General features: G+C 47.1%; 2 protein-coding genes across 3 annotated transcripts; one reads left to right on the forward strand and one right to left on the reverse strand.

Annotated features, from left to right (window-relative positions):
• Positions 1–7,143: 7,143 nt before the first annotated feature.
• Positions 7,144–10,577, forward strand: LOC125536740 (excitatory amino acid transporter). Of its 2 annotated transcripts, none has more exons than XM_048699986.1 (3): positions 7,144–7,354; positions 7,848–8,025; positions 10,350–10,577. In XM_048699986.1, exons 1-2 carry the CDS (start codon positions 7,264–7,266, stop codon positions 8,021–8,023), a joined length of 267 nt encoding a protein of 88 aa, XP_048555943.1. In that variant the 5' UTR covers positions 7,144–7,263; the 3' UTR covers positions 8,024–8,025; positions 10,350–10,577. The 2 variants fall into 2 exon arrangements, with proteins under 2 accessions (XP_048555943.1, XP_048555944.1); XM_048699987.1 differs by having other exon boundaries at positions 7,848–7,985.
• Positions 10,578–10,781: 204 nt separating this feature from the next.
• On the reverse strand, positions 10,782–15,523 carry GSO1 (Leucine-rich repeat transmembrane protein kinase). Its single transcript, XM_048699985.2, has 2 exons — positions 11,649–15,523; positions 10,782–11,522 (listed from the first exon to the last, which is right to left on the reverse strand). The coding sequence occupies exons 1-2, from the start codon at positions 15,079–15,081 to the stop codon at positions 11,167–11,169; spliced, it is 3,789 nt and encodes a 1,262-aa protein (XP_048555942.1). The 5' UTR covers positions 15,082–15,523; the 3' UTR covers positions 10,782–11,166.
• Between the last annotated feature and the right edge of the window lie 2,488 nt (positions 15,524–18,011).

Here is an 18,011-nt window from a genome sequence, read left to right on the forward strand (position 1 = left end):
ACCGCTGAGAAACCAGTCAAGATTTTAGAGTATGCCAGTCGAGTCACCCACAGCAAGGTTATATAGTTTTGCAAAGTTCAGTGGAGCCACCACACGGAGGATGAAGCCACCTGGGAGCGAGAGGAAGATTTGCTGAAGGACCACCCTCACCTATTTTCTAGCCAACCCGAATCTCGAGGGCGAGATTCATCTTAAGGGGGGTAGGTTTGTAACATCCCAAATTTTCAATTTGGAATGTTATACACTAGATCCTCTTTGCATATCATATTTTATTGCATTTTGGTTGATCCTAGAAATTATACGCAACTCAAGGACCCTCTGAGAGAGTTGGGGATTTCGTTATTTTCATATTTGAGTTTTCTCAAATTTTGAAAATAGGATCATTTGATTTTATTTATTTTATCTTCAATTATTTCTATTACAAAAATATGAGAGAGGAAATAAAATGACTTTTCCAAAATAAAGAAATATTGAGGATTTAATAAAAAATCAAATAAGATTTTATTTTGGTTTTATTTGCTATTTTATTTGAATTTAGGAAAAATGCATGTTTTTCAAAATTGCATTTAGGCCCAAATAAATGTTCATCCTGTGCGGCTTGATTTTAGAAGCCGGGGAAAATTTATTTCGGGATTTTTGGAGTCCGTTTAGTATTCCTTTTGTTTTTTTCTGAGCGTAACTATTTAAAAAAAATCTGAACCGACTTTGGGCCGTAACCGGCCAGGACTCCACCTGACCGGGGCTTTAAATAGCCGTGCCCCGGGCCGCATCAGCCAGCCCAGCCGCTCCGCGCCCCGCGCCCAAACCCTAGCCGCCGCCTGTAGCCGCCGCCCTACCGCCGCCGCGCTGCCGCCGGAGTTCGCCGCCGATGAGGTCGAGCCACCGGTTTTTTTAGAAAACCGTTAGGTTTTCACCTGTTTTTTTCGGGTTTTTTAGATTCGTTTTTTAGATAGATCGGTTTTTTCGGTTTAGTTATTTAGCGAGCGTTCGCTCGTTCGTTCGTTTTAACGAACGTGTTCTTCGTTTAGATCCAGTTAATGAACGTCCGTTCGTTAAACTGTTCATCGTTTTCTTTTTCTCGGATTAAATCCGCGATTTTTCTGATCGCGATTCCTGATCCGTTTTTCGTTCTAGTATAACTTCTCGCTCGTTTATCGGAATCAGGCGATTCAAGCGTCTGGAGTTTCGTCTCAAAACCCTCTTTCCGTTTAACCAACTCAAACAAGTTTTTGCCACTGTAAAAATTTCCCTAGATCCAGAATAGTAAATGAAGCTTGTTTCTTTTGCCGTTTGTCTTTCGTTGCTTCGTTCGATTTGATTCTTTTTGCCAACTGGAGTTCTTAAGTTGAAATTTCTGGTTAGATCTCTTATTTGAGTTTTACCTGTGCATTAGTTGAGTACTCATTGTATGCTTGTTTGTTTGCGATAGAGTATCCGGAGTGCGCCGCTTGCTACTTCGAATCGCTAGGTTTTGCGGATCATCAGCAAGGCAAGTAACACTTTGATCATACTTCCAATTACCCAGTTTTATTGCATTAGATCAACCCTCACACATTGCATGATTAGGATCTAATTAAATTGTGGGTTTGGGAAGTAGTTGAGGCAGTACCTATTACCTGTTATTATCAAACCTTTGGGAGTTACTTCTATGTTTGCTTATTATGCCATGCTATGCTAGTAGACGTGGATTGGGTGAGTGAAATCCATGACAGATGTGAGATTGTTAAATTAAAAGGTTTATCTAAGGTGGCAACTTAAATACACATCTGGGTGGATTGAGGCACCTGGGTATTCCAGCGATTGCCTGTTTTCTTTTGGACCGCCACCCAGGCTCAAAGGGATCATGAGATTATTCATGCTAGAAACTTTCGTGTGCAGCCACAAGCTACTACGGGCTCTAGCATGTTTGAGTAAGTCATGCGAACTCTTAAAGTGGTAGACTAGCAGATGTAGGGGAAAGTAGGTGTAACGGTCTACCTGATCATAAGGTGCTAGCGCTTCTGAAAGACTATGTCTCGGTCATCCGTTTCTCAAACAACATGTAGTGCGAGAATCCCAACGGAGAAGATCGAGTCTTGTGGGGAAAAGTGCGTAAACCTCTGCAGAGTGTATAAACTAATCATGGTTAGCCGTGTCCCCGGTTATGGACATCTTGAGTATCTAGTACCTGGATTATCATGTGAATCTCATCATGTTACTCTAAAATCAATTTTGTTGGGTTTTTTATGATGCTTAATTGGGATTGAGAATGCTGCCAACCATTCTCAATGTTTAACAACTACCATGATAGTTAAATAAAATTTATTTCTTTGCAGTAGGGAAAAATTGGCTTTACGCAAAACTGTAACCATAGAGCTTTCCATCAGCCAAATATGCATGTAGTATAGCCTATTTCTTTCATTGCTCTCTATGTGTTACATTGCCAGCATATTCCATGTGCTGACCCATTTCGGGCTGCAACGTTAATGTTGCAGACTATTCAGACGACGATTAAGGTGCTTTTAGGTCGTGGTTCTATACTTAGTGATGTCGTTGGAGTTGATGGACTCACTTATCTTCCAAGCCTTCCGCTGTTATCGTTATTAGATGGCCTTAAGCCATATTTATTGTAATAAGCTCTCTTTTGAGACACTCGATGTAATAAGTGTGTGATTGCTACTCTGTTATAAATCCTTTAAGTACTGTGTGGTGTCAGCATTACTGATCCAGGGATGACACCTGAGCTCAGAGATTGGACCGTTTGAGGTGTGGTCGCTACACTCGACCACTTCCACCCCTCTCCTTCCCTCGGCGCCGCCATGTAAGGCTAGTCCGCACACACCGTCGCCCTGTCCTCCATGACCCGAGCGAGCTTCGGCTCGAGCTCGGGATCATCCATCTTATGATAGTTTGGGAGGGAGGAGGTTTTGCCTTGTCGTTGTTGATGACCATACAAGATATACATGAGTGTTCTTTCTCGGGACTAAAGATGAAACAACAATAGTAGATTTAAATATGGAAATGACACCGAGTTCAAGAATTACACAATGGATGATTTCTTTAGTGATGAGGGGATCAGACATTAGTATGCCACATCACACACCCCTCAACAAAATGGTGTGATAGAGAGGAAGTGGCACCCATAGAGATGAAAAGTACCATACACTCGATGAATATAAACCTCCTTAAAGCTTTGGGTTGAAGCCATCAATACCATGTGTCATGCATCGAACCGGCTCTATCTCCGCATGCTCAAAAACAAGACTCCATATAAACTCAGGACTAAAGACTCCATTAAATACTTTATTGTATTCAGAAATGGGTGTTTCATTCTCAACAAGAAATCTCAATTAGCTAAACTTGATCCAAAAAATCACAAGGGCATCTTTATTGGATATGGATCAAAATTCATATTGTCATGATGCAACATAAATAATTTTGTTGCTAAAAAGGAAAATTTTGCTCACATGTTAGTGAAGTTGACATGCTGCAACATGCTAAATTGCCATGCTACACAGGAGTTGCCATACTACAACAGGTTGAACATGCCAATTTGCCATGCTAATCTTAGGTTGCCATCGTTACACATGAAATTCATTCTAGATGGTGTATGAGGGTGCATGGATTGCCACGTCTGTTGCTTTAAGATTTACACATGAAAACTAAACGTGCTAGAGAACGTTTCTAAAAGAATCGCTCATGGTCAATGTGTTCAATAGCTTCTTCGTATTGCAATGGGTCTGATTGAAGATGCTCTTAGAGCAACCACAGTCGGGCTCCTCAAATGCCATCTATACGTCTGACCGGACGGTCAGGTGAGTGACCGGTCACAAAATCGTGACCCAGATAGGCTCCTCAAAACCGGCCCTATACGTTTGGGCAGACCGACACCCCTCATATCTTCGACAGATATGGGCCAGCTTGGACACACCCCGATGCATCTGCCATGTTAGACCAGATAGACCAGGCCCACCTCATATTCCACCAAATTGACCAAGTCCAACATACCCACCGCCCTCCTCATGCGTCCGTCCTTCATTTCCCGTGTCCGAGTCGTCTCCGTCCTCCACCCTTCCTCCCCCATCCATGCCACCGCCCTAGATGTCGACCTCAAGTACCTCGTCCCCCGCTGCCAGCATGGATGATGCATCGGTGTCATCTGTGGGGGTGAGCTGCAAGGCGGAGAACATTGCCCGGAGGGAGCAACGAAGGAAGCAACATGAGCGGGCTAGCGACGAAGGAGGTTGTGGACACCGAGGAGGATCTGTCCCTTCTGCCGCGCCTAGTCGTCCCCCGCGCGTCTGGCCTGGCACCAACGGGGAAAGCCACCACCTGCTCCACCCGCGATCGACGATGATCTAGTGTCCGGATGGGTGATTGCAGACAGATTTACGCAAATGGAGGTGGTCGAGATGGTATGCGACTTGTCGCAACTGCAATGGGTGCAGACAAGTGGGCAGCACCGACACTTGTTCTATCCAGGTCTTGTTCCACAAAATGTCCCGGCAGGACATGATACTTTTTTTGATCCATTTTGTATCGCTTCATTCATTATTTGCTATGTCATTATATCAATTAGTTTCATATGTCATTACACCAATTAGTTGCATATGTCCTTGGTTTGTTTGGAATCATGATCATTTTATGATAATATCATGTTGGACATGATCAATGAGGGTCAAGAGCTTATGGACCCTATGGAATATGACCTGGGGGGTCCAAATTGTCCTATGTTTGATGTTGGGGGAACATCGGGCACTACCAAGAAAAAGAAGGCAAAGATACCCAAGGCAAGATGTCTGACATTCACAACATTTGAGGATATTTTATTGGTTGAATCTTGGTTGGCCACAAGCATGGACCCTATATGTGTCATAGAGCAAAAGGGCAACCTGCATTGGGAGAATATCGACAAGCACTATCATGAACACAAGGAATACGTGGAGCCGCAACCTATCAATACCACCCCGCAATGTGACCTATCTCCAACATAGATGGTCCACCATCCAAGACAACGTAAACAAGTTTGTTGGCCACTATGCTTTCGTGCTACAATAGAATCAATGTGGGATTGTAGTCACAAGCCATGTAAGTTGAATTGCTTCGTTTTGCCATAATTTGCTTTCCTAGTTTTTTATGTTACATTCTCATGATTACTTTGTACCAACAAACTGAAAAGAAGCCATTTGGTTTTCGCCATCATTGGATGAAATTGAATGGCAAACTAAAGTGGATACAACCTGTGAAAGATCTCAAAACCGGCAACGAGATGTTGAAGGAAATTGATGGCTCAAGCTCCAAACCAATCCATTGTATTGGATGACAAAGCAGAAGAAGTTGTTGGGGAGAATGGCTGAGCTACCGTGTCAATGAATAACTGGCAAGTGATGGGAAACAAGTGGGAGAAGGGTAGAGCCACCCGTGATGCTGCGGCGACAAAAATGTGCACCATGTAGCCAAGCATTTTTTCACGAGGGAGGAGAAGAAAGAGGAGATGTACAAAGTCATGTTGAATGCGAAAAAGAGAGAACGGATTGGGACCGAGAGAGGGCGAACCACAAGTTGCAAATTAAGAGGAAGAAGATAGAGTTGGAGAAGAAATAGACGTGTGTCAAATGGGAGATCGAGAAGGCCCAGATTTTTTGATCAATAGAGCTTGAGAAGGAGAGGTTGCAACTTGCTCGAGACATCAACGAGTCGAGAATAATGTTGGTCGATGCAAGTCTCTTGGATGCTGAAGGTAAGAAGTGGCTTGACGGAAATAAGAAGGAGATCAACCCGCGTAATGAGTACGGGACACCGAGAGTGGGCATCGAAGCAGCGAACAAGACATGGATGGCGGCCATGACAGAGCATGCGACACGAATGGCGTCCGACAAGTGATTCACCACGTCGGACAGCCGTGGTCCAGACATTTAATTTCATTATAGCATGTCTGGATCGTAGAATTGTGATTTAGTTTGCTTCGTTGCATTGTTGAATTGTAATAAATTTGAGCTATATGATGGACATGCGTGGATTTAAGGGTTTATATACAAGGAGCGTAGCTGTCCGACGGTAATTTACGCCGCCGGTGGTTGTGTCCAGACGCGTTCACAGATTTTTAGGGGGGCGGATTTGCCAAATGTGGATGTAGATGTAGTATGCTTTCCGTTTAGTTTCGGTAGATATTTAATTTCGGCTTGTATTGAACTCTCCTATGCTATGTAGTAGATGAACTGCCTTATGCTATATTTGATGAACTCTGGTGATCTATGTTTCCGTACAAACTAGAAGTTTGAATATGCGGTATTAGTTGTAGGATCTGTTTTGGATGCACGTCCGATGTCCTACAAAAATCATTTTCGGGATGCCGTAAACGATTTTTGCGAGACGGCGAGTTGCGGAATCAGCTAGTTATACCGGTAAAAAGAAGGAAAAGAGTTTTTTAGGGGTAGAAGGAAAGCCAAATGTGGATGTAGATGTAGTATGCTTTCTGTTTAGTTTCGGTAGATGTTTAATATCGGCTTGTATTGAACTCCCCTATGCTATGTAGTAGATGAACTGCCTTATGCTATGTTTGATGAACTCCGGTGATCTATGTTTCCGTACAAACTAGAAGTTTGAATATGCGGTATTAGCTGTAGGATCTGTTTTGGATGCGCGTCCGGTGTCCTAAAAAAATCATTTTCGGGATGCCGTAAACGATTTTTGCGAGACAGCGGGTTGCGGAATCAGCTAGTTATACCGGTAAAAAGAAGGAAAATAGTTTTTTTAGGGGTAGAAGGAAAGCCAAATGTGGATGTAGATGTAGTATGCTTTTCGTTTAGTTTCGGTAGATGTTTAATTTCGGTTTGTATTAAACTCCCCTATGCTATGTAGTAGATGAATTGCCTTATGCTATGTTTGATGAACTCCGGTGATCTATGTTTCCGTACAAACTAGAAGTTTGAATATGCGGTATTAGTTGTAGGATCTGTTTTGGATGCGCGTCCGGTGTCCTACAAAAATCATTTTCAGGATGCCGTAAACGATTTTTGTGAGACGGCGGGTTGCGGAATCAGCTAGTTATACCGGTAAAAAGAAGGAAAATAGTTATTTTTAGGGGTAGAAGGAAAAGAGGTGTCCTCTTGTGCACGAACTTCCTGGATTGAGGCGGCCCATGGGCTTCTCTTTCCGCTCACACTCTTCTTTGCCCCAGCCACCAAGATTCAGTCAGTAATAGGTACACATCTCCTCTTGTTCCAGCATCTCCCGAACCCGAACCACGCCGTCCGGTCCACCCCGAGAGGAGAGCGCAGCGACATGCCGGCGACGCCGACCATCATCGGTGCCCTGCTGGGGCTGGGCACCCAGATGTACTCCAACGCCCTCCGGAAGCTCCCCTACATGCGCCGTATAGCCCCTTTCCCATCCATCCCTCCCTATCCGCCTTCCCCTTTCCTTTGTTGATTTCTTGATCTGTCCTCACGATGCATCCTGCCATCCATCGGCAGTCCCGGTTCCTTATTTCGTCTGATCTGTAACCCTTTATATGCCTGCAAGTATGTGTTGGTCTGGGCGCCTTTGTTGGCCGTAATAGCGGTAGATTTAGGGTGTGGTTCTTGATTTATGTTTAGTACGTTCTTAGATTGGGATTCAGTCACTACCTTGGCCTTGACAAGACCGAATGGCAGGATTTTCTGTAGAAAGTTCCCGTAATTTTCGGTTGCAGTACTACAGTATGTTACCACAATTTTACTGTTTGACTTGATTTATGAACACATACTGTCGAAATAGTAGTTCCTTTTGTTCTGATCCCCTCATTTCCTTGATTTTATTATCTGGCTTTGTAACGTTCTAGTTGTAGGTTTGATTCCTTCTCATGTGATTTTCCCTTTTTGTTTCAGATCCCTGGGAGCATGTGCTGGGAATGGGTCTGGGTGTTGTGTTTGTAAACCAACTGGTGAAGTTTGATGAGAAGGTAAAGGTGGACCTTGACAAGATGCTTGAGCGTGCGAAACACGCCAATGAGCAGCGCTACTTTGGTTTGTGCTTATTTCCTCCCAACATTTTGGAATCCTGATTGTATGCTACTCCCTCCTTCCATGTTTAATTGTTTATAAGTCCCGAGGCGCGCGCACAATTTTATGGTAAACTTTGACCGATGTTTGCGCAAATGATATTTGGTTTATCTGCACAAAAGTTATGCCATTACGAAACATTCTTCAATACGGGTCCATGGCATCACTTTTCTGTCACGGAAACCTTATACTAGTAGTATTGTTGTTGGTCAAGGGGCTCTTAGGATGATGATTAGTGCTGTTTGAAGAATTGTTACATACTTACATTATCACAGTAATAGCCTTTATATGCCTTCATGAAATCTATTGTGGTGAACTAGTGATCTTTTTACCAATCAGCTTGGTAAACTGTGCACTATTGATTCAACCAGTGTTGCTCACAGTAATGGTACTAGATTTGCAGAATGACTGAGCGGCATACACATATCACTACTTAAAACATGGAGGTCTTTTCTTGATTTTGTGTTGATTTTTCGAATGAAAGTTGGTAGCTTATGAGGTAGATTCGCAAAATTCACTCTTGCCCTTGTTTAAACTGTGAATGGTATATGAATTCGAAGGGTTTCAAAACTCTGGGATTTTTTCATATGACATCCGGGATGTAGGTTGAACTAGCTTTCTGAGAAACATCCAGATCACTTTCCCTGAAACTATAGGCCTCCTCTGTCGAAATCCAATTTCACCTAACCCGCTTCACTGTTTTCACCTGAATTTAGTAGATAGCCGCGAACCACAGAGGGCGAGGGTTTTTGGAAACTTATCCAGATGGAGCCCAGTGCATAACTTTAAGTCCTAAATTCATTTCTTCTGATGGGGATATACCTATGTTCGTCCTTGTATAGGACATGCTGTGCATAGTCGTTATTTCATATAAGAAGCTTCTAGCAAATAAATAGGATAAATCAATGCACTGTTGGGTTAGAGATCTATGTACTTTACAAAAATATTAGAGACCCTGACAGTAATGCATTAAACAGATCTATATCCTTTGTTGCTCCCTAGTAGCATATTAAGTGGTCAGCCCCCCTGGCCCCCCTGGCCCCCCAAACACGCACAAACATAACCCTTACTACTACCCCCCCTGGCTATTAGTACCTTGCAGAGGTGTGGGTTTTGCTCTCTGCTACCTTCCATCTCGATTTTCATTCTAATCTAGTGTGTTAGCATGCATATATGCAAGTTTCAACTTGTCTCCTGATTGTGTATTTGTGAAGATTTTGCTTCATTGATATGTTAGCCATTTTATTTCCAGTTTTCTTTTTTTTTCTTATGTTTAATCAAGCCGTAAACTTGATTATATCTGCCATCACCTGTGATAGTCCTTAATTTCTACTCTCAAGCTTAATATTTCTGCTCCTTGCATGCATTTTAATTCTTACTGGACTATTGTTTTTTGCAGTCTTTATTAAGTTATTGACTACTATAAAACTTCAATTAAAGAACTAATAGTCATCACATTTTTTAGAGCATAATTTACTATGAATCACCGTATGCCGTGTGCGGCTGTTGCTCTGTAATGAGATACCTATCATATGTACCCACAAAGTGAATACCGTAACAAGAATCAATATTGCCATTACCTTTTTTGGTGGTAAAACAACCAGATAGGTGGTAGTTTCCCTCCTATCATTTCAGATATGGAGGGAAAAAATCATGGATCGAGAAATCGAGATTATGCGGAAACAAGGCAATATGCTGGAAATGTTAGGGTGAAATAATGAAACAGAAATCTGTGAACATATCAGATCAAAACTTGATTGATTTTGTGACTGCCTTTTTATCAAGTTATACACTGTTTACTGACTTGGTGCTAAAGCAAAGAGGGAGAAAGAGAGAGAGAGATGGCTGCACCGCCTGCACGTGATATGACCAATCTCCAGTTGTAGCTTTACTGAACTACACATGACATATATGTAGTGCATCTCCATTTGCTTGTCTCGTCTCTTGCCTTTCTTTATCTTCTAGTGCTGGTAAGGTGGGAATTAAACACAAAATTATATGTTATAACCATGACATCTGACTTTTAGTGGAGGCCTGGAAGATCAGTATGAAGAGACTTGGTTTTTTTTCTTCTTGAAACTGCCTGACTGTATGAACTCTTCCTGTAGAAATGACCAGAGCAGTTCAATATGTTTGATACCAACAGTTGTAATGCTGCATAGTGAATAAATGTTTGTACCATGGTTGATAGTGCGCGCAAGTAATCTAACATGTGCTATGTAACTTGAGAATTTTGTGCACATCAAAAGCTACTTATATGATACTCTATTTGATATTACTCTATTTGATATTGTTGTGCTCATAGACTTTTGTTCAAATTTTCTACAGACGAAGACGACGATTAGCTGTTCAAATTTGTTTGGCGGCAACCGGGGTTTTTTCAGTTTGCTTTGGTCAGAAAAACTGGCTCCGCATTTCATCTGCGGTAGTGTAATAAACTGATGTTTCACAGTACTTGGGTTGTACTTGTACGGGAGACCTTTTTATGGTACTTGAATCTGATTGATCACCTTGTCTGAAGCATCGTTATTCAAGTTCAAATGATGACTTATGGTACCTGTTGATTGTGCAAAGCAAATGATCAACTTATCTACCTCATCCTTTCTTCTTGTTTTATCATCCTTCTGATTGTCAGCAGGAATGATGACTGACAAATTTTGTTTTCGAACTATTTTTGTTTCTTAGAAATTTGCATCGCTGGTACAAACAATCTCCAACAACAACAACAAAGCCTTTAGTCACAAACAAGTTGGGGTAGGCTAGAGGTGAAATTCATAAGATCTTGCAATCAACTCATGGCTCTGGTACATGGATAGCAAGTTTTCATGCACCCCTGTACATAGCTAAGTCTTTGGTGATACTCCAACCCTTCAAGTCTCTCTTAGCGGACTCCTTCCATGTACCTGCTCTCTCTACATTTTTCACACGCTTTAGTCATCCGCCCGCTATGCACTGGAGCTTCTGGAAGCCAGTCATACAGGCTGCCGTTCTTCATGTTAAAACAATCCAATCCGATCCAAGGGGATTCTTCTTCCCCTGATCCAGTGACCATATTATTCCTAATAAACCCCAACTTTTGGTGCCTCTTTTCATGCCAGAAAACCAACCCAAATTAGATGAAACAAGAAACATGTAAAAGAAGTTCCTAGCGCTTCTGCTCGCCGGCTCGGTAGTAGTCGAGCGTAACGTGGAGCAGCAGATCAGAGATCTGGCGCGCCGTCGGCCTCTCCCCTGGCGCCGGCCTGGTGCACCGGAGCGCCATCTCGAGGACCTCCGCCATCGACGACTCCTCGCGCGGCGCCAGCGGCTTGAGCGCCGGGTCGAACAACTGGTCCCTGGCCGGCGACGGCGCGTCAACCCGGGACTGCACCCATCGCACCAAGTCCACGTCGCCGCCGAAGGTCTTGTCCGTGGGCAGGAGGCCGGTGACGAGCTCCATGAGCACGATGCCCGTGCTGTAGACGTCGCTCTTCTCCGTCGCCTTGAGGCTGTAAGCACACTCTGCACGAACATGCAGGCAGATGGTCAGCAGTTGATATATGACTGGGGTCTATGTGCAGACCTATTTGAGTGTCAGTGTTCACAAATATAAGGTGCGTGCAAGTCAGCCATTTGAGTGTCAGGTACCTGGTGCCATGTAGCCGTATGATCCGGCGAAGAGAGAGGCCGACTCGGTGCACTCCTTGCCGCCGTTGCGGTTCTCGGCAATGGCCTTGGCCAGGCCGAAGTCGCCGAGGTGCGCCTCCATGTCGCCGTCCAGGAGAACGTTGCTGGACTTGATGTCCCTGTGCACCACCCGCGGCACGCAGTCGTGGTGGAGGTACTCCACGCCCTGCACCAGGCCCGCCGCGACCTTGAGCCGCGCGTCCCAGCTCAGCACCCGCTTCTTGCCCTCGCCGGCGCCGCCGTGAAGCCATTCGTACAGGCTGCCGTTCTCCATGTACTCGTAGATGAGCATGCTGCCGCCGTGGTCGCTTTGGCTGACGAACCCGAGGAGCTTCACCAGGTGGCGGTGCCGCACCCGGCCCAGGATCTTCACCTCCCTCGCGAAGCTCTTGTCCTGCAGCAGCATGTCGCTGTCCATGTGCACGAACCTCTTCACGGCCACCGTCTCGCCGGTGGGCAGTTCTGCCCTGTACACCGTCCCCGAGCCCCCGGAGCCGACGGCGAATTGGTCGCTCAAGTTCGCCGTCGCCTCCATGATCGCATCCCACCGGAACTCCCGCCGCGCCGAGCCCTTGATAATCAGCTGCCGGTTCGTGTTGCCTTGGGTCGACGAGAACACCGTGCAGTTCACCTCCCCGGAGTGCCGCCCGCGCCGCCGCACTGCCATCAGCACAAGCACGATCACTAGGAGCACAATCGTCAGTGTCACCGCCGCGGACACCAGCGCGATCGACGCGGAGTGCATCGTGGACCGGCCGCTGCCGCAGCCTCTCAGATGGCTGCCGCAGAGCGCAGCATTGCCGGAGAAGGCGTCCTGCGGCCACCGGGAGAACTCGTCCCCCAGCCTACCATCCAGCCGATTGCTAGACAAGTCCAGCTCCACCAAACTGCTCATCCTGGCGAGCTGCGACGGCACTGTTCCCACCAGAGCATTGTGAGAGAGGTTCAAATCTTCCAGCTTGGAGAGAGACCCAATCGATGCAGGGATTATGCCCACCAGATTGTTGCTGCTCAAATCCAGCAAGCTCTGCAACTCTTGCATCTTGCTGATGTCAGGTGGAATCCCGCCCGACAGGTGATTCTGCGACAAGTTCAGCTCATACAGGTTGCTCAGTCTTGCCAGGGTCGCCGGTACCGGACCTGAGAGCTGGTTCTGCGCCAGATTCAGCACGTTGAGAGAAGCCAACCTGCCGATTTCAGGCGGCACCGTTCCATTGATCTGGTTGCCGTCGAGCGACAGCTTGAGGAGCTTGGAGCACTTGGTGAGCTGGACCGGCAATGCGCCGGTGAATTCGTTGGCGGAGAGCGTCAGCTCCCCCAGCTGCGGCAGCGTGCCCAGCCAGGCCGGCACGGGGCCTGACAGCCGGTTGTGATTGAGGACGATGTGGCTGAGCTGCGTGCACCGCGAGAGCGCGTCCGGGATGACGCCGGTGAGCGCATTGTTCGACACATCCAGCAGCGTCAGCGCGGCGATGCCGCCCAGCGACGGCGGGATCGGCCCGGACAGGGCGTTGCTCCCGAGGCGGACGCGCTGGAGCGACGATGACCGCCCGAGCTGCGCCGGCATCCCGCCCTCGAACGAGTTGTTTGTGGCGTCGAACGATAGCAGGCTCGCCGACCCGCAGAGCGGCAGGAGGCTGCCGCCGAGCCGGTTGTGCGCGATGTTCACCCTCGTGATGTTCCGGCACTCGAACATGCCATCCGGGACTGCGCCGGACAGCGAGTTGTTGTACAGCATGAACTGCTGGAGCGATTCGAGCTTCTCAAACGTCGCCGGGATTTCACCGGACAGAGCATTGTCCGCCAAGTCGAGAACCTGGAGCTGATGGCAGTCGCCGAGCTCCGGCGGAATCAGGCCCGACAGCTCGTTCTGCCGGAGGTGAAGAAAGATCAGCTCGGACAGATTCCCGATGGACGCCGGTATGCTCCCGTTGAACTGGTTCCCAAAGAAGTCGATCATCTGCAAGCTCGAGCACTCCCCGATGGTCTCCGGTATCTCGCCGGAGAACTGGTTCTCGTACAAGTACAGTTCCTGGAGGTTCTTGAGATTGCCGATGGCGTCCGGCAGCTGGCCAGTGAGCTGATTGTGGTACAATGCAAGGCTAGTGAGCTCAGTGAGGTTAAAGATCTCCGGCGGCAGCTCGCCTGAGAGGCTGTTGTTATTGAGCAGCAGACCCGTCAGGTTCCCGAGCTCGCCGAGGCCCGGCGGGATGGCGCCAGAGAGGCTGTTGTTCGCCAGGTCGAGCTGCGTCAGCGCACGGCACCGCGACAGCCCGTCCGGTATCTCCCCGGTGAAGTTGTTGGTGGAGAGCAGGAGGTGCTCGAGGCTAGTGGATGGCTCTGCTTCATTGCTGCCGCTGCACATGTTGCCCGGAAGGCGGCCGCTGAGGTGGTTGTCGGCGAGCACAAGGAAGTTGAGCTGCGGCAGCCGGCCGAGCTCGGCGGGGAGCCCGCCAGTGAGCATGTTACCGGACAGGTCAATCGTGTGCACGCTAGAGAGCGCGGCGAGAGCGCGCGGCACGCGCCCAGAGAGGCGGTTGTTCATGAGGTTGAGGTAGAGGAGCTCGCCCAGAGCTCCGAGCTCCGGCGGTATGGCGCCCTCCAATGAATTGTTCCCGAGGTTGAGCTTCTGGAGGTAGGAGAGCTTCCCAAGCTCCGGCGGTATCTCGCCGGTGAGTTGATTCCCAGCGAGAGCAAGCGCCTGGAGGCTTGGCATGGCGCCGATGTCCGCTGGTATCGGCCCGGACAAGGAGTTCTCTTGCAGGTTCAAGGCCGTGAGCGCAGCGAGCCTCCCAAGGCCCCCCGGTATCGCTCCGGTGAGGTTGCACGACGCGAGCCCGATGACGGTGAGGTTCCGGAGCTCCCCGAGCGCTTTGGGGATTGGCCCCGACAAGCCGAGGTTGTCGCCGAGGCGCAGCACCTGGAGCGCGGCGAGTCTGCCCAGCGACGGCGGGATCCCGCCGGCGAGCTGGTTGGAGTAGAGCATGAGAAGCTGGAGCCTTCTGAGGCGCCCGAGAGCCGCCGGGATGGGGCCCGTGAGGCGGTTGGACGACAGGTCGATGACCTCGAGCGCGTCGAGCCGCGCGAGCGCCCCGGGCACCGGCCCGGCCAGCCCCGCGCCGGACAGGTTGAGGCCGGCCACCCTGAGCCCCGCAGGGTCGCACGTGACGCCGGACCAGGAACAGAAGTCCGACGAGCCGCCGCCATCGCCGGACCAGCCCTCCAAAACCCCCTCCGGGTCTTCCGCGAACGCGCTCTTCACCTCCAACAGCACGTCGCCATCATCACCCGCGGCCGCCGCCACGCGTGAAAACAGAACCAGCAGCAGCAGCCACGCGGCCGGAATTACGGAGAACCGCCGCACGGCCCGCGCCGTTACTCCTGCGCCCGTCATCTGCGCTTCTTGCTGCCAGCCTACCACTACGCGTCGACTTGTGGGGAGCGGAGGAGGAGAGCAGCGGCCGCCTTCGTCACACGCACGCACGTATGCATCCGGGCGGCGGCGGTGGATATGTGCATGGGCGCATGCATGGGTTCCCGCGCGCGCTCTGTGCTTGGGAAGCGGAGGGAGAAAGAGGGGAGTTAAGAGGTGGCGGTATTCTGTGCCGTGTCAGTGCATGGCATTGAATGGCGCCGACCGCGTCCACCTCTAGAAGGAGTTGTTGCGCTTGCTCTGCTCTGCTCGGGGAATGGGCTAATGGAGGAGCTCAGAGCTCAATTGCAATTTGGTTGGAGGGAGAGAGAGAGAGGCGAGGGGATTTGGCAGTTGGGACCGGAGTGAGTAGAGCAGAGTAGACTGGGGCCAAGCCAAGGAAAGGCAGAGAGAGAGGAGGCAGTTCGTAGAAAGAGAGTGGTTGGCGTCCCTTTTAGGGACAACTTTGTTTTTGCCATTCTAATATTTGCTCATTTTGCTTATGCCATTCTAGAATTTGATATTTTACTTTTGTCACTCTTAACTTTTGACAATACATCATAAATATCACTCATTGGCAAAAATGATAATTTTTTATTTCACTTTTGCCACTCTTAGATTTTGCAATGTATTACAATTACCACTCTGAAAATTTTGCTTTTACCACTGAATGGCAAAATTAATATATTGTCAAAAGCTAAGAGTGTCAAAAGTGAAATATTAAATTCTAGAATGACATAAACAAAGTGGGCAAAAGTTAGAGTGGCAAAAACAAAATTTTCCCTCCCTTTTGTGGGGCCGAGGTGGGGTGGGGTGGCTTGGGTCGAGAGGTTTTGTCGCTGTTCGGGCTCCAATGGAATGGTTAAAGGTTGACGTGCAGCGAATGGAATTAGCAGCGAGCGCCTCCCGACTGGTAGGCCTACGCTACGCACGCATGCAACGGCGCTGTCGCGCAGCCATTGCCAAGACCAAGCGCCTCTAGTCAGTACACTATCTTGTCTCTCGTTTTAACATCTTTCATGTTGTGCGCTACACTACATGTAAACATGGACCGTGTGTGGTGCCACAAAGGACTTGTTTTTCTTTTCCATAAATACATCGTACGGTTTTAATTCATACTATATATATCACTACCAAAAGATTACACAGGTGAATACTAAATGTATTTATAAACTTTGTCAACAGCTAATATTTTGCAGGATTTTAGGCCACAAAAATAGAATGAATTTCATTTCCACCCTCAGTCAAGGATGGCACGAATGAAACCATACCAAATTTAGAGGTTTTCTCATCAATGTACCCAATTTAAACACCGAATTAACATGATATGCCATGTTTTACCATCCTCCACTCGCACCGCTCTACTGCTCGGTTTTTTAGGGGTTCCTCTACCCAAGTTGATACGGCATGCGACTCACATGGCCAATGACTAAGATGACACATGAATTATATGGAGGTTCGGGCGTGGACATCCATAATTCAGTTACATCCACGGTCCCTAGAGCCGCAAATCTTCAAATAACAGAAAGATAATGAACAATCGCAAGAGTTCGTGCACATCAACTAAAATATCAGGTAACTCCGTTTTATGATCTTGCTCTAAAATTCATGAGAATAGAATGATGCCTAAATCAAATATATTTGTATTATGAGGAGTGAATGACCTAGCATGGATGAGAGGGACATGCACGAGCAAGCATGGAGATGGAACAATCATACATGAAACGAAGATGGTGTTTCAATCGGAGTCATGCTGTCGTAATGACGCATGAAGGCATGGACCAAATATACAAGATAATACTTCACAATTTCGCCCATGACCATCTGTACGTGTTGCACCACCTCACTTTTGTCCCGACCCATGTATTTTTTTAATACAAGTCAATAGGCAGTTTTAGAGCCTGTATTAGCATAGGAATCAAATTTAGGGTTGATTTATGATCCCCTCCCAAGGCCAGCTGAATTACCCTTCGTCCGTTCATAAATACTGCCTTAGGATGTCAAAATAAAGCTTGTGTTTCAGTTTCATTCAATTTTAGCGTTTGCTACTTTTTGTCGTAGACACGAGTAGGTGACACGTCACAAGTCATGCACCATGTGTGATTGAAACCTCACTGTGTTAATCAAATATTTCATCTTATATCTGGAATTCAGATTGCATATCTTAAATTCTTGCCTGTTCTTCAGTTGCATGTAGGAGTAGATCTTCATTATAAGGTTGACCGTGTTTTGAACACTGTCAATAATCATATTTGAGTTCTTTTAGCGCGCCGTCGAGTGTCCGATGTAGTTGGATCATCAAAGTTTCTTAAAAAAATTGATACTAACTCATCAAAACACCATGCCACCTGTACCTATCACTTGGTATAAGGTTCCGGGTTCCTTGATAAAATTTTCAGTTTTCCCTAGTATTGATTGCATCTGTTCTTCAAACATATAGTCGACGAAAAATCCGAAACAAATAGGGATAGATCAGCCTGTCCAAGCCAGTCTAAATTGTCGCATTTTTCTTTGGTGCATTGCATCGTTGACTTTACGTCTACATCATCATGTCGAATTGATGGTTTTAGAGTATAATCCTTTAGAGTTTTAAGTTCTGTTCACACTACATCACCGCACCATCACCCAATCCGCCGTCGACAACCAACATCCATCAATTTCCACTGCATCGCCACCACCGCCCTCTATAATTATGATATTTGAAGTCGCTTGCATCTTCCCTCAACCGATATGATGTTGAATGGTTTTGATTCGAAAAAGATAAATAAGCATATTTTTTTGGATTCAACTAGACTAGAACCCATCAGTGAATTTACATTTTTAACTTCTTCATATGAAGTATGTTTTGGTTGTTCAACCAGTAGATTCAAAGCTATCGATGAGCCACATCTAAAAATAGTGAAGCAAGTGTT

Source organism: Triticum urartu, chromosome 2A, assembly GCF_056163025.1.
Source record: "Triticum urartu cultivar PI428250 chromosome 2A, HENAU_Tu73, whole genome shotgun sequence".
Classification (NCBI taxonomy): Eukaryota; Viridiplantae; Streptophyta; class Magnoliopsida; order Poales; family Poaceae; genus Triticum; species Triticum urartu.